The sequence below is a fragment of the Alternaria hordeiaustralica genome, assembly GCF_023758085.1.
Source record: "Alternaria hordeiaustralica strain BMP 2776 chromosome Unknown scaffold_24, whole genome shotgun sequence".
NCBI lineage: Eukaryota > Fungi > Ascomycota > Dothideomycetes > Pleosporales > Pleosporaceae > Alternaria > Alternaria hordeiaustralica.
In genome coordinates, this window is record NW_026056796.1 from 203467 (window position 1) to 218882 (window position 15416).

The window sequence follows — 15416 nt, forward strand, 5'->3', positions numbered from 1 at the left end:
ACACCAGTGGTGTCCGTCTCCAGCCCAAAGCTCTCTCAGGCTGATTTCTACTACTGTGCACTGTTGATAAAGCTGCCTAGATACCATCCTGGGGCCGTGTGAGACACTAGCAATACTAGTCGCGCTTATAGTCTTGTTCTCCCCGTACATACCCAGGTAGCACTAGGCAAGCCAGATAGAACGACAAACGAGTGGCTCTTGCAGGACATCTTCAGTACAGTAGCCCCGGGGATCATCACAAGTCAACCTCCCCACTTTTCCGTACACCCAACGTCAATGGGAACCCCTGCAGGTATACCGGTCACCTTTGCCCGTGAGACGACACAACCATGCGGATTTACATATGCACATGCATCTACTACCATTCCGAGGTGGACCCAGAGTAAGCTTTTGAGATGTTTCAGTATCATACCTAACACAAACAGAGAACCAAAGAATATACGACGAACAGCATGACGCCAACAGGAATAGGGCCCAGCAGGCAGAGCTTATACAGATTGCAGAAATCATGGGCCAGCAGCAGCAGGTCAACCAAGCACCGCAAGGAAATCAAGTACCTCAGAGACAGAGTTTACCAGATATGTCTCTTCCGCAGCAAGGAAATCAAATACCACAAGAAAGCCCATCAACGCAGGAAAACCAATCACCGCAAGAACACCAAACGCCACAACCGGATCACCAGCAGCAGGCCTACCAACAGCACCAGAGTTCAAATTGGCAATGGGACCAAGCGGGTCAGCACTACTATCAACAAGTCTACGACAATAACTGTATGTGTTTTCTGCCCTAACGGAACGGGTCGGTAATTAATATGATGAAACCAGCTCAGCAATGGTACACAGTGTGGTGGGACTACAACGAGGGGCGCGCATACCGCACTTTGAGGGACGAGCAAGGTTAGTAGCCCTCATGTTAGATCAGAAGCCTAGACAGTGTGATGACGTGGATCAATAGGTCGTGATTACAGTGCATGGGTATAGTCCATCATCCGCCGGGGTCCACGATTCTTATGAAGCTGAGACCAAGCACTTAGCAAACCAAATCAGCCCATCTCTACACCTCACGCCTTCCCACCCATCCCATAGCTATCATACGGAAACTCCTCCAAACTCCTATGCAACCTCCCCCACCCATCATCAATCTCCCCCGGCATACCCACCTTCCTCTTCCCCTCCTTGACTTCAACCTCACTCTTCTGCAACTGCTTCTCCTCATCCTCCTTGTGTTCGCCCGTCAACCCCGCCAGCACCTCCTTCTCCCTCCCCTTATACTCAACCAGCAACTCCGGGTGCGGACACCAAACCACCTGCATGCCCGCTCTCCTGCCCGACTCAACGCCCGGCACGCTGTCTTCAAAAACGAGACATTCTTCTGGTTGGATGGGTGGTTGACCCTCTGCCTCGAGGGTCTTGTTGAGCGTGGAGAGGGCGAGGAGGTAGATATCTGGTGCGGGTTTACCGCGGCCAGAAGGTATTCTTGGGTCGTCGCCGAGGACTTGATGTTCCTTCTTGAAATGCGCGAACAAATCCCCCAAATGCTTGCTCTTGATCTCAAAGTTGTTCTTGTTACTGCTTGTTGCGAGCGCCATGTGTACGCCTCTGGACTTCAATCCTGCAAGTAGGTCCATGACACCCGGTAGTGGCTTCGTGGTGCTGAAGATATCTTTCTGGAGCTCTTTTTGCTCGACGAGGAATTGCTCGTGGGAGATGGGGAGTTGCGCCCAGTCGTGGAAGATTTTGCCGGCTTGGGGGCCGGGGCGTCCTTGCAGTTGTGCTTTTACGGACCAGGGGAGGGGTGGGCGGCCGTAGCGTTCGAGGATCGTGTTGGTTACTATGCTGTAGAGGTCTTCGGAGTCGATGAGGAGGCCTGGGGAGGTTGTTAGGGGTGGTGAGGGGGAAGTGATGGGGGGCTTACCGTCCATGTCGAAGAGCGCTGCGCGGATGCGGGGTGGTGGGGTTGTACTGAGGATGGTTAGTATGGGTGAGCGTTGTATTCGAAGATGTTGCTTACGTAGAGCTCATCTTGAGCGTATATAGGGCTTGTAATCGAAGATTCGCCCGTGTCAAGGTGTTATGCAGGTTCAATTGAGGCTTCTCGAAAGTTGGGGTTAGGTGAATGTTTACCCCACGTGGCCGAGGCACGCTAGTCGGACCCTTGACTGCAGACGTCACTTCGAAAACAGATCGACCTTTTCTCCAAACACATCCGCATAACATATACACACTTTACGCGTCAGTTCCACTTTAGAACTAAGCTAGAATGGCATCACAGGAAGAAACAGCGACGAAAGCAGAAGCATCTGCAATCGAGCCCTCAACCCAAGAAATCTTCCCCCCAGACGAAGAGAAAAAGCTCCTCGACGAATCCAACACGGAGAAAGCTTCAGCGAACAAAACCTTTACATCCGGCGAGTACAACGGCGCGATACAAGGCTACGAAAAAGCCCTAGCAATCTGCCCCTCCTACCTCGAATACGACATCGCCGTCCTCCGCTCCAACATCGCAGCCTGCCACCTCAAGCTCTCAGAATGGAAGCAAGCTGTCGAATCCGCAACACAAGCACTTGAAGCACTAGACCGAATAGATCCGCCAGCACAGAAAGAACCAGGAGAAGATGGAGCGGAGAAAGACGCAACAGGCGGCGGCGCAATCGCCGAAATCGACGACACAACCGAACTCTACCTCGACGCTCTCACACGGACAAACCACACCATAAACGACGTCCACAAGCTCCGCACAAAAGCCCTCCTCCGCCGCGCAAAAGCCCGACATGAAGTCGGTGGCTGGGCCTCGCTCCAAGGCTCTCTAGAAGACTACCAAGCCCTTTCCAAACCGCCCCACCAACTCTCGAGCCTCGATCAAAAGGCCGTACAAGCCGCGTTGCGAAAGCTACCAAGTGAATTGGATGAAGCGAAGAATACGGAGATGGCGGATATGATGGGCAAGTTGAAGCAGTTGGGCAATGGGATACTCAAGCCGTTTGGATTGAGTACGGAGAATTTTCAGTTTACGAAGGATGAGAAGAGTGGGGGGTATAGTATGAATTTTAATCAGGGGGGGAAGTAGATGATGTTGGAATTGAGTAGGTTGGGTGCGTTGAAGAGATGGGTCTCAGACTCGTAGAACAGACCGGATGATGGACTAGATCCATGCAGTGTAGTTACGACCTGGATCATCATGTCAATACACTAACAGTCATGTTATTGTGACAAGGGGAGCAAACCAACCATGAACATCTGTCAAAACGCGATATGCTCGCCCCTGATCATAGCTCCACCACTGTATATACCATTCATCGGCTAATATAACACCCTCTCGTTAGCTGTAACCGCACATCATCAAGATCGAAAAGACACATACCAGAATCATCGTAAACCTGCCGGTAAAAATGCCCCGCCATATCTGCTCGCCATTCCAGCGATCCTTGTAGTCTCACACGAACGCGGTGGCGCTGGTATACTTCCGGCGGGGGCTCGTCGTCTTCTTGGTGTTGTTGACCAAATAATCCTGGCGGTTTTTGTTAGTTGACTTTGCTTGGGGGTGTTTGTTCCGGGCGTTGGTACGCTGGCAGGTGTGGATGTCTTGTGGAGCTGACATGTGATTAGACCTCAGGATGGTTTGTTGGAAGATTCTTGCTGCTTACGCATGGGGAATGGCGTTGTTGGAACGGGGTCGAAGGTAACGATATCGAGATCTGGCGATGGGTATTCTACCATTTCGGCATGGTTGAAGTGACACAGAAAGGTGAGTATGTAAGCTAATGTGAAAATCATCTTGCTTGATGTACTGATGTGAAGACGCGGTTGTTTGAAGTGTTACTCTTAGCTGGACGCTGTCAAAACAAGGACTTTGTGTTGACCGTGTGTGAGCTTGGAGCTGGCGACTGCAGTTACTCATTATATCCGTAATGCTTTGCAGTCTTACGGGCTTTAGTTGAATGTGGCGCGGTCATGTTGTACATTTAGGCTACAGTACCAAAGAGACATATTCAACAAGTCTGACTGTGAGGGCGTATGGCTATCAAAGGGCTTCACCGGTCTGTTGGGCTGATCATTTGCGTAGCTGACGTGTGGTGCAGCAACGCCGGGAGAGGTATACAGGCTTTTGCTGACAGACTTAGGTTCACCTCCGCACAGTTCGTTTTCGTAGGCGGTCCGGTGCGTGTACTATGCATATTAGAAAGATTCCCGAATGTAGCGGAGTGTTGCATCAAATGACCCTACATGTTGCAATCTAGCCTCAGTCATGAAAACATGATTCGTATTCTTTTGTCATATACTCCATCATGATGTGATCATTAACCCGCACTGCGCACCAGCACGCTAGGATGAGGACTCGGAAATACGCAAGCGACCTATAGATGCAACCTCTCTTCTCCATCTTTCAGTCAAAGGTATCAGACTCCAATCCCTCTTGCCTCGAAGAGGTTGAGGCAGAAACGCCGGTCACCAGTCATGCGCGCCATGCCCACCCATTCAATCTCGTGCAGTCATACGCTTGTCGCAAGAAGATGGAGCAACTACGCCACCTCCTCAATCTTGGGTTTGTCGCCTGATGCGGCCGCCTCGGGGGTCTTGTCCTGGCTGGCCTTGTTCTCGTCGTCGTTCTCGAGTTCGGGCATGTCGTCGTCATCGTCGTCGCTGTCGTCTCCGCCCATGCCGCCCATACCGGGCATGCCTCCCATTCCGCCGGCACCGCCCATACCCTGCATCATGCTGGCCATGTCCATGCCCTCCATTCCGGGCATACCACCGCCGCCAGCGCCGAGCTTGCTGAAGTCGATGCCGCCGAAGCCACCGTCGCCACCGCCACCGCCGGCCATTGGGTTCATCTGGTTCATGGACTCGTCCTCGGGTGCCTCGTCTTGCTCGTCCTCGTCGACCCACTGTAATGAGTTAGCGTACTGCTCATGGATGTTCCGATATCGCTCAGCCTACCTTGTCGAAGTTGGTCTTCAGGAAGTGCATCTTCTTGGTGTCCTTGAGCAGACGGGGCCAGAACTCCTCCTTCATCTCCTTCTTGCGCAGTACCATTGTGACATCGCGACCGCTGTGGCTTATCTTGGACTCCTTGGGGTCGATCTCGGCGAAGAACTCGAGGTCGATGGCGTATGTGCACTTCTTGGATGTTGAGGTACCCTTGAAGCTGAGTGACTGCTCCTTAAGGTCTAGCTTGAGGTCTGACTCGGGTACATCGGCGGCGACGATGGTGAGGTATACGTAGTTCTTCTCCGGGTCGTCGGCGGACGAGCGTTGCGCCCAGGTGACTGTCGCGCGTTAGCATTTGTTGAATATAGTGGTTGCAGGCTCTGAAGATGGTATATATCGGTCGCGAAAGGCGGTGCAAGGCGCACGTGGAAACGAGGGCTGGGAGCGGGCGAGCAGCCATGGGGTGCGCCCCGATAACATCTCAGAGCTTGCATAGCGGGCAAGGCTGCAGCTTACCTTCGGGAGTGACAGTGGACATGTTGAGGGTGGTAGTTGTCTGTTGATGTTTCCAATCGAGTTCGGAGAGTCGTTCAGGACGTGGGAGTGGTTTTACGGGGAGTGTGGTGTGTAGCTGTGGTGTAGTGTTTGTGTTGACGAAGCAGATTGAAGGTGGAAGAAATGCAGTATGTGGAGGGACTAGCGTGGAAAGCAATAGAAGCTCTATGGAAACTTGGAGTTGAGGGCCCCGGTTTTGGACGATCAATTACGGAAAGCAACTCGCAGGAAGATGCAGCGGCAGATTCGATAGGTGTCTTGGATGCGCCTTGCTGCCTCTCCCAGTGCTGCGTCGAGGCAATGCTGGGTGATGCTTGGGGGCTAGTGGGTTGTTGCGACTGCCCCGCGAAAGAGCTCAACGTCACAATAGGCCCGAGCTCGATCCTGGAGCGGTTGCAAGGCACCCGAACAACGCCTCGGGACCTTTACACGTGCACATGAGTTCTTCCACCACAAATCACTGCGCACTATTGTACCAACACACTTCCACCGCAACCACATTAGACAAGTCGCCGAGACGCGCTATCTGAACACCTTCACCGACACCCGCGTTATCCGCATCCACCTGCGCATACAACACCTCGATAAGGCATCGATCAATTCAATCGCGCAGCGCACACCACTTTGAGCGCCCACCATGGAGACCATCAGAGGTCTCCTGTGGAAGCCCACACCGGAGGAACAAGTACCTACCCTCCCGCATCCCCTCCACTCCCCACCCACCTCTAACCCACCCCCAGAAGCGCAAATGCAACGCCCTCGTCCGGCAAAACGTCCGCAAACTCGACCGCGACATCCAACAACTCAAAGCCACCGAACAAAAAACCAAAACCCTCATCCAGCAATCCTCCAAACGCGCCGCCCGCAACCCATCCATGGCCAAGCAAGCCAACCAAGACGTCCGCATCTTCGCCCGCGAGCTAATCCGCGTCCGCAAGCAAAACAACCGCCTCATGACGTCCAAAGCGCAGCTCAACAGCGTGCAGATGCAAGTCAACGAGGCGTTTTCGGTGCGGAAAATAGAAGGCAGCATCAAGGCGAGCACGGGCATCATGAAGGACGTGAATAGCCTGGTTAGGTTACCCGAGCTGACGGGCACGATGCGCGAACTTAGCTCTGAGCTTATGAAGGCGGGGATTATTGAGGAGATGCTGGATGATACGCTGGGCGAGAATGAGATGCTGGAGGGGGAGGCGGATGAGGCTGAGGAGGAGGTGGATAAGGTGTTGAGTGAGGTGCTGAAGGATCGGTTGCCGCCGAGTAAGACGAAGGAGGAGGAGTTGCCGGCTGCGCCGCAGGCGGAAGAGGAGGAGGAAGAGGATCAGGCGGAGATGTTGGCGCAGATGCGGGGACGGCTGGAGGCGCTCAAGAGCTGAGTGGGATGGGGTTGTATATACGGGCATCTTTTGGGCTTTTTAGATTAGACAGAGCGTGCGTGATGCGCTGATTGGGTGTTCAGGCGTACTATAGGAGCAGTTGCATACCCCTAAATCTGAAGTGCGGACACGATGGCACAGTCCATCTGTCGTAGCAAGCATGATCACCACATTTCTGTCAGGGTTTACGTGGTAGCAACATCTCTTCGTTCGAAGCGCGCGAACGCGACTCACGAAGCCATGTCAAACTACATGTCTCATAACGTGTTTGGTATCAATTCGTAATCAGTCGTCCTCCCACACACATGCATCCACCCACAACAAAGCTTTCCTCCAATCCATCATGACAACACAGTTCATCTCTTCCAGTACATCAACTCATAACAAGGGAGGCTGAAACCCCACGTACACAATCAATCAATCTCCCCTAATAATCTTGCCAACAAATTTCAACTCCCATTCCTTTGGATCCTCGCCTACAAAGCGCGCATTTGCCTTCTGATCTAGCATCTGCAATGTCACAGCAATGCCATCATACCACTCCCTTACTTTATCAGCCGTGTCTTCGCTCCAAACAGTGAGCACGCCATCCGGACTGCGGGGCGTGGGTTTAGGAGGGACGCCGCGCATCTTAAGAAGCATATTGAGGATATCGCTGAACTTCTCGCCTTGCTGGGAAAGAAGCGAGGGGGACTTGTCGAGCGGCCATCTAGGATTACGGGGCGCTTGGTGGGGAGGGAGGTCTAGTTGAGGGGCTGGCGGTGACGAAGTAGATTGTAGGGCTGTGGCTAGATCGCTGTCAGCGCTGGGTGGATGCTTGAATGCGTCGTCGGCTTCTGGGGCGGGTAGATTGGTGGACGGCATTTCCCAGGAGCGGAACAGCCAGCACATGCGCTCTACACAGGCAAGGAGGATGACGGCGACGAGGAAGGTTTCGAAGGGATTGGCTTGTTGACGCTGTAGGAGGCGTCGTTCCAGGTCGTTCATTACGATGCGTGCTAGACACGCGGCTCGCTTCTCTGTCGCGCCCATGAGCTGTGTAGTGATAAGGCTGTAGGAAGATTCGTGCTCGAGGGGCGTGATGGGCGTGCGAATGGCGTCCTCCATATCTCCTGGTGCCAATGTAGATGGAGTGATGGTGGGCGCGAGCGAGGGATTGGAAAAGAGAAACCATTCAAAGTTCCGGGACGTGAGCACGCGCGTGAGGTTCCAGAGTTCTAGGGCCTTTGATATTAGTCCATCTGCGCTTGACGATGCAACGCTCTTGGCGGTCTGTACAGTCATCCTCATGAAGTTCGAGTCTTCGGTATCGGCAAAGTGGCCACCCATCTTCTTGATGTAGTGGTCTAGCTTCCCACTGACATCGTCATCACTGTCTATGAGTTCGAGATCCGGAGTAGCTAGTCCAGCGAAGATCGCAGGATCGATGTCCGCGTTTTGCGCTGTCTGCGTCTGCTGACACTTCAATGGCGTGAAAGTAGCAAAGATACCGGAATGAGGGAAGTGGGTTGCTTCTATGCGCCCTGGGGTCTGGTCGAGCCGTATCTGGCCCTTGGCTTGATTCGTTGCATGGAATGCTAACACGCTATGAAGACCTGCAGAGTAGAGACCGAACTCTTCTGCAATCCTTGTCCTGATACATGGCTGCTTCCATAATCGCGCACTCTCGACGTTCTGACAGGTGTTGCACGGGTTGTCGCCCGAACATGGCTTTTTGAGCATGCGACACCGAATGCACGCGCCTCGCTTGCGCACCTCCTGTACTTCTTTCCGTCTGGAGTCTGTGAAACGTCCCCTGACCTTGGGCTTGGCCGGCTTCTGGTTCATGCTGAAGTCGGTGGTGAAGTGGGTCTGGTTGCCTGGGCTCATTGCAAGTGGTCGTTGATGGCTCATTCCCTTATTTAACTGGTCGTTCGCGTGCATCTGCTCCTTGCCATGGTCTTGTAGCATTGGGTCCAGTGAGTTGGGCTGTATGTTCGGCCAATGTCCTCGTCCTTGGGGATGGAAGAACTTGCCGTCTGATATACCCTGCATACCGTGCGATGAAAGATTCATGTCCGACTCCATAGGCATACCATTTGATAGAGGCATGAGGTCATTCGCTGCTGATGCTGCCATGACGAGAGATGGAACCATGTGCGACATCGATCCAGAGCTTGACAGAGGCATATGACCCATGTGTGGTGAGGCAGTTGGAGAGTGATGCAACGACCCATTGAACTGGTACATGGAGGGCATTGCTGGCGCATGCGACATGTCCATCCCATGTGAGAGGCCGCCCATATCAGAGCCATCGGGCCGATCATCTTGTATCAGAAACTCTTCCAGAAGCCCTGCATGGCTCGCATTATTGTTATGGTTGTGGTTGCCATGGCTGTTGTGCGCTTGCGATGGCTGCTTCTCTGCCATGCGCTTCCCAGAGAGGTCCAGATGTTGTCGCGACACCTCCGCCAGCGTCTCCAGCGCAGACAGCTGCTTCGATGGCGCAAAAGGAAGGTTCATCTTCTGGCCATGTTGCATCTGGCTCGGTCCGGGTGCGTTGGTGGTGGCCGTCTGCGTCATATTGTCGGGGAGTGGCAGCTCGTGCATCTGCAGCAGCGCGCGCTGGCGGTCTTGAAGCGGTAACGCGGGACATTTCTTGACGAGATGATTCGTGAGACTGTCTATGCGGCCTTTGGGAAACTGCGATGTGTAAGCTATTATTGCTCACTCTACACCGTCAACTTTTTTGCGGAGCGGGGTCACCCACCTTTTCGCCGCACGACTTGCACGTGTGCTGGTAGCGGTTGCTTGCATCTTCCAGCTTGGGTCCGCGCTCGAAGTACTCGAGAATCAACTGGTTGGGTCGACGACCCATGATGGGCCCAAAAGTTGCGTTCAATTGTGTGGTGGGTGACGAAAGATTACTGCCGGAAGTATTTGGCGGTCAGTAGCCGGCGGTCCAAGAAAGCTGAGGTCTGCTATGGTTGGTCGGTCCGTTAGCCCTCGTCTGACATCATAACCCATCTTTCACTCGAGCTTCATAACTATCACTACTGCGCCAGCGCTACACCTAGATGCCTGAAATTGATCATTGGCAATCATTTCCACGCATCTGAACGATGCGTCGATGGTTGAGTGCTGGCAGCCTCCAGCTCGCGGATCTTCAGCAGGAGACCACACGTCACAAGCCGCAAACTCACCAGGCCAACGAGATGACTTGAGCGCAGATGTATAGACACACATGATGCATCACTGCATGTCAGGTTTCGGCCTCGAAAGATCATGGACGCGTTCCTGACTAGAGACGCGACTAACCAGGATGCAACGCGCCCTGCATGCGTATACATCTGAAGCGAGTCAGGAGAGGCCGATGCATCCATCTGATCCAAGATCAGCTAGGCTTTTGTCATGACCGCATGATCAAAATGGCGATTTCGCTCCCTTGGTCTTTCTTTTTGGGTAACGAAATCATGACGTCCGCACTAGTCACGCCAAGTCAAGTAGACTGGAATATGGACTACGACATCGACACATCCGGATACATGTAAACAAATCCCTAATCCACATCCACGCCTAAGACCTCCCATTCGCCCTACGCAAACAACTTTTTGAACCATCACAATGCCGACAACAAAATCCCCAGCCGCAAACCCAACCATCACACCCGACCCATCTCAGAACGGCTCCACTATCCGCAAAGCCTTTCTCCTCGAAGCCTTCGCCAACCTCTTCACCATCCCGCTGATAACAAACACGCGCTGGACGCTCTCCCTGCTCCTCAACAATCCCTCCCGCGATATCAATCCTACTTCGGTCCTGTTTGCTCGTCTGTGCGGAGGCCTGATCGTAGGCGGCTTAACATCCGCTTTACTCGCCGGCGCAACCAATACGCGCAATGGGATCGAGAGCCGACGACCTACATACATGCTCTTGGGGCTTGGGGAGGCGGCTTTGATCCCAATGATCGTGTTGGATCTGTTGGAGGGAGGGGGGCCGGGTGCGGCGCTGAGTAAGAAGGTTGCTGCTGTCAGTGTGGCGTGTTTGGTGCCGCCGCTTTTGTGGAGGTTGTACGTACTTTTCGTGAGGCCGGATTTGCTCGGTCGGTACACGGAGGAGAAGACGGGTAACGGTGGTGCGAGGAGGAGAGACGGATGTAAGTATTGTGTGCGGAACGGGCGAAAGTGTACCGCTGATCTGATCTAGATGGTACTATTAATACCCGGGAAGACTGAGACGGTGGAGAAGCTGAGATAATCCATGGAAGTGGACCATAATTCCTTGCAATGCTCTTTTGAAGTTCGATGTCTTGTAGATTGCTTGCCGAATTATAGTACTTTTCCATGCCCTATGTGCAGGACAAATCTTCCTTAAACGCCTCGCTGAAATCATATGCAATGTGTCTCTCAGACCTTCAGATGGTATAGTGCTCAGTCTGCGAAGCCTCCCCACTCCGCCTCGGAATCTTCGTCATCCTCAGCCTCTTCTGTCATCTCCACTTCCTGCCCCCTCCAAGCTCTTAACCTATCATCAGCCAAAACCTCTTTCGCGGCATTCCTCAGCGTCTTCAACTTGCCCTCCTTGGCCATCCTCTCGATAGGCAACACTAATGTCTCCACCGTCTCCTTCTTATCCTCCTTCTCCCACGCCTCTCCCTCAACCTTCTCCATCTCATCGACCCAAACATCCATGACATGGTATCTCAATCCATTGGGGATCCTCATATTCTCGCACTCCAGCGGGGTCTCTTCCACAACGGAATTCCATTGTTCAACCAGGCTCTTCTTCCATTTTTTATTGCTGAGGAAGGTGAAGGACGCGTTGACGTATTGGCGAATGAGGTAGAGGTACTTGTCTAGTCGGAGGGCTTCGATGCGGGTCCATTCGCGGGACATGGTGAGAAAGAAGGCGCGGATGAAGGGTAGTACGACGGGGGTTCGGAGAGCTGAGACGAGGGAGGCGAGGTCGCGCGATAGGCCTTGTTGAAGGGCGGGTTTGTCTTGCATCCATAGGCCTAGAAGCTTATTGTTAGCCTTTGCAGGATGGGTTACGAAGTGCCTTGGAGGAGTGTTCTAGGCCAAGGCACAAGGAGCGCGTACAGTAGAAGAGCCCTTTCCATAGCTTCAGCAGGTCTAGTTCTGATATCTCTGATTGCGCGCCCAGGTATGTCTTGAGTGAATCGAGTGCATTGTCGCGAACTTTCTTGTCTGTCGCAAACGTTAGCCTGTAATCCAGTGACTCCAAAGACTTGTGAGTTCGTACCGCTGGAAGCGAGATTCCTGATGAAGGGGTTATTTTGCGCGTCTGATGCCATGATGTGCTACGTTGTGTTGCGACGATGTCTTCGCTCTGAGGCCTGACATGCGGGCCGAACTTTTTTTGGAGGGCTCATGGATGCCGCTAAGATAGCGATAAGGCACCATGGCTGCGCCACATGCTAATTAGCGCACGTTGGATCACTCGAGGGAACACGCGCAGTTCAGGCACGACAAGTGATTGCCCTGCACAATCCTGTTACTAGAATTATGCCTGAAGAAGTTCTATACATCGACTCTGGGGTCCGCGTTCTGGAGCGCGTTACTAGAGATATTGCCTAAGAGACCTGTCCTAGGATTCTACCGACTTCGACGCGTCACGCGTAACAAAAAATGCGGCATCTAAATGCCTTCTTTGTACGAACCTTTTGCAGGGCTTTTGAAACATTCGAAAAGGACTGTGAATCTATACTTTTACTAACTAGGTATTAAAGTGCTAGCTAGCTACCTAGGTAGATAAAGAGCTCTAAGATCAACTAGTACAAACTAGGTAAGGCGCATTAGTAGCTAGATTGTATGTGCTTGTGCTTACTAAGCATTGCTTGCTGTTAGTTACAGTTACGCACTAACTCTAGCAGCTACCTAGGTGCCTAACTTCACTTTTCTAACGGCGTAAAGGAAAGACATCTAACAAAAACTATCTACGTTAGTAATCTCTTCTACGTACTAGTATTGCTAGAATCTAGGATTGCCGGCTAGTCTACTGTCTTCTAGGTATGTAACCTGTTTGTCACCTATGCGGCGGCACAGCCCACCTAGTTATCTAGCAACGCGGCACTTCTTCTAAGCACAGCTCGACTCTATCACAAAAGATCCTGAACATGGCGGGCAAGCCGAGAGAGAAGGCTAACGCGATGCAGTTGCATAGGGATGCCATCCATGGTCGTAATCCCGGCCAACGGACACGAGAGGCGCCGTGTCCTAGTAGACCGCGTAAGTACATTCCGAACATCGGTTGCACGCGTTTTAATACTAAAACTATCTTTAGGTGCACTCAATTGTGTCAAATCGCGTTCAAAACGGCGTTAGTGTCCCTTCACTCTGAAAGGTCCGTGCGCGATGCTGATATCAGGGTCTAGGATGAGCAGTATCTGGTACGCTGGACGTCGGACACGTCGACAACGAAACCTCCGCTCAGCTGGCACTCAGTTAAGGACTTGGTGCGATGCCTAGAGCAGATTCAGGACTACCTCGAAGTGAGGGAGAAGTAGGCAGCATCTCAGTACTAGCTTTCGGCATGTTACTAACCTATCTAGGAACCTACCGCTACCTTCAGACATAAAACCTTCGAGGAAAAGAAAGAGTCCTGATGGGGGTTCATCGTACGAACGCCGCTCTTCACCATTCGACCGGCGACTACAAGAGAGTCGCACGCCGTCAGCCTCTCGATCTTCATCCGTGTCATCTGCAGCAACAGTCACGTCTCCAGCCAGTGACATATACAACGGCGTTTTGGATGCCGATCAATATGGTCATGTATTCTGCAGACAGGTGAGTCTTGATAGAGAGCTTCCCCTCATGTGCTTCACTGACATGCGACAGGCCTCGGGCTCAGACATACCTGAACTTGACATTCGTACCGTGCCCACGCCAGAGATGAACCGCATTGCACATCGTTCTAGTGTCGACAAAGCACTTATGTACATCCGCAATGAGTATGTCCGGAGACTAGCGAAAGTACCAGGCAAACCCATTCACTTGTTCAATGTGGTTGACAAAGCCACTCCCTCACTGCGCTTCCGATACATCTCCGAATACGTCCTATATGAGCAACAAGGTGTCTACCGCGCGTCATTAGAAACACAACAAGGCTGCCAACAGTGTTCATCCCACATGGGTCGTAACATCGGATGCGAATACACAAAGAAGTGTGACTGTCTGGAATACGCTGCAGTGGATGAGAGCCGCCTCGATGAAGAAAGAAAGCGGGAATACCAACTTGCGCTCGAAAACGGAGATTCAACAATGGGCTTTCCGAAGAAATTCCCTTACTTCGCCGAGGGCACGAAACGAGAGAAGACCGGCTGTCTCGTACCCTTTTACCTCAACTCCCGTCGTCCAATCTACGAGTGCAATGATAAGTGCAACTGCGGCCCCAATTGTCGCAACAAGAACGTTCAATTCGGGCGTCAGGTCGAAGTGGAAATATTTAGAGCGAATGACGGGCGTGGCTGGGGTCTCCGCTGCAAACAAGATCTCCACGAAGGCCAATTCATTGACACTTACCGCGGAGAAGTCATAACAGATGCCGAGGCCACGCGTCGCGAAACCTCGTCGTCAAAAGCAAAAGCCTCCTATCTGTACTCGCTCGACAAGTTTGCTGAGTCAGAAGGCCTCAAAGAAGAAGACCTCTACGTTGTGGACGGCGAGTTCATGGGCGGACCAACAAAGTTCATCAACCACTCGTGTGACCCAAATTGCCGGCAGTACACTGTCTCCTATAACAAGCATGATCCAAGAGTCTATGACATCGCGTTCTTTGCACGAAGGTTCATTCCAAAGGGCGAGGAATTGACGTTTGACTACCTTGATAAGGAAGAGGGGGAGGAGATGGATGAGCCGGGTGAGGGGGCGCTTCCTTGTCTTTGCGGGGCGAAGAGTTGCCGCAAGTGGCTGTGGACGTGAGGATCATGCCATACAAGCGCGCGTGACATGTGGGAAAGTTTAGGTCGGCGTTCCAGAGAAGAGTGGATGGCTGTCAGACTGATGGGGGGTTATGTTCATGTGACGACTGCATTGCTCTGCATCAGCGATGAGCGTTCTGGCGTCTTCATTCTCATTTTGTCAACTATGCTAAATTATGATATAGAATTCTTCTTCCATGTCTTCTTTCTTCCACGTCACTCATACTCATGCCGATGACTGGGCGCAAGTGATTGTGGACATTTCCTGTCGTTTGTCTTCCCAGGGTATCGTCAGGGTGAAAAAGCTTCTCCAACACTGACTTGCTTCCTGAACTACACCCACAACACCGGCGGCAACTTCGTTGATCACACTGGCCTAGGACATGGGATAGTGCGATGCACTACAATGCTCTGCCACTCATCAACTGACACGTATGAGACTTCGAATGACTCTGACATCAAGTCTCCGAAAAAGTACCAGTGAACCCCGCAGTGGTCTACCACACGTACCAAAAACATCGCGATTTAGCCCCGTGTCAGCCCAAGAGGAAATTGGGGCCGCATGTCAGGGGCTCAGGAATTGTATCTTCAACTGGGCCCAATGTGCGCAATCTTGTCTCTTGGTCATACCACCCCAGT

General features: G+C 52.5%; 8 protein-coding genes across 8 annotated transcripts; 4 read left to right on the forward strand and 4 right to left on the reverse strand.

The window, feature by feature from the left end:
• Nucleotides 1-1060: 1060 nt before the first annotated feature.
• J4E84_008867 (uncharacterized protein) lies at nucleotides 1061-1921 on the reverse strand (the record flags this gene model as incomplete). The annotated part of the gene is made up of 2 exons (XM_049391436.1): nucleotides 1061-1866; nucleotides 1915-1921. The coding sequence occupies 2 exons, from the start codon at nucleotides 1919-1921 to the stop codon at nucleotides 1061-1063; spliced, it is 813 nt and encodes a 270-aa protein (XP_049240840.1).
• Nucleotides 1922-2259: 338 nt separating this feature from the next.
• On the forward strand, nucleotides 2260-3066 carry J4E84_008868 (uncharacterized protein; the record flags this gene model as incomplete). The annotated part of the gene is made up of 1 exon (XM_049391437.1): nucleotides 2260-3066. The coding sequence occupies one exon, from the start codon at nucleotides 2260-2262 to the stop codon at nucleotides 3064-3066; it is 807 nt and encodes a 268-aa protein (XP_049240841.1).
• Nucleotides 3067-4519: 1453 nt separating this feature from the next.
• J4E84_008869 (uncharacterized protein) lies at nucleotides 4520-5466 on the reverse strand (the record flags this gene model as incomplete). The annotated part of the gene is made up of 3 exons (XM_049391438.1): nucleotides 4520-4885; nucleotides 4938-5266; nucleotides 5445-5466. 3 exons carry the CDS (start codon nucleotides 5464-5466, stop codon nucleotides 4520-4522), a joined length of 717 nt encoding a protein of 238 aa, XP_049240842.1.
• A 654-nt stretch (nucleotides 5467-6120) lies between these two features.
• J4E84_008870 (uncharacterized protein) lies at nucleotides 6121-6859 on the forward strand (the record flags this gene model as incomplete). Its single annotated transcript, XM_049391439.1, has 2 exons — nucleotides 6121-6168; nucleotides 6224-6859. The coding sequence occupies 2 exons, from the start codon at nucleotides 6121-6123 to the stop codon at nucleotides 6857-6859; spliced, it is 684 nt and encodes a 227-aa protein (XP_049240843.1).
• Nucleotides 6860-7276: 417 nt separating this feature from the next.
• J4E84_008871 (uncharacterized protein) lies at nucleotides 7277-9716 on the reverse strand (the record flags this gene model as incomplete). The annotated part of the gene is made up of 2 exons (XM_049391440.1): nucleotides 7277-9541; nucleotides 9609-9716. 2 exons carry the CDS (start codon nucleotides 9714-9716, stop codon nucleotides 7277-7279), a joined length of 2373 nt encoding a protein of 790 aa, XP_049240844.1.
• A 746-nt stretch (nucleotides 9717-10462) lies between these two features.
• On the forward strand, nucleotides 10463-11073 carry J4E84_008872 (uncharacterized protein; the record flags this gene model as incomplete). The annotated part of the gene is made up of 2 exons (XM_049391441.1): nucleotides 10463-10994; nucleotides 11045-11073. The coding sequence occupies 2 exons, from the start codon at nucleotides 10463-10465 to the stop codon at nucleotides 11071-11073; spliced, it is 561 nt and encodes a 186-aa protein (XP_049240845.1).
• Nucleotides 11074-11268: 195 nt separating this feature from the next.
• On the reverse strand, nucleotides 11269-12152 carry J4E84_008873 (uncharacterized protein; the record flags this gene model as incomplete). The annotated part of the gene is made up of 3 exons (XM_049391442.1): nucleotides 11269-11852; nucleotides 11938-12045; nucleotides 12101-12152. 3 exons carry the CDS (start codon nucleotides 12150-12152, stop codon nucleotides 11269-11271), a joined length of 744 nt encoding a protein of 247 aa, XP_049240846.1.
• Nucleotides 12153-13032: 880 nt separating this feature from the next.
• J4E84_008874 (uncharacterized protein) lies at nucleotides 13033-14778 on the forward strand (the record flags this gene model as incomplete). The annotated part of the gene is made up of 4 exons (XM_049391443.1): nucleotides 13033-13086; nucleotides 13142-13165; nucleotides 13233-13360; nucleotides 13410-14778. The coding sequence occupies 4 exons, from the start codon at nucleotides 13033-13035 to the stop codon at nucleotides 14776-14778; spliced, it is 1575 nt and encodes a 524-aa protein (XP_049240847.1).
• Nucleotides 14779-15416: the final 638 nt, after the last annotated feature.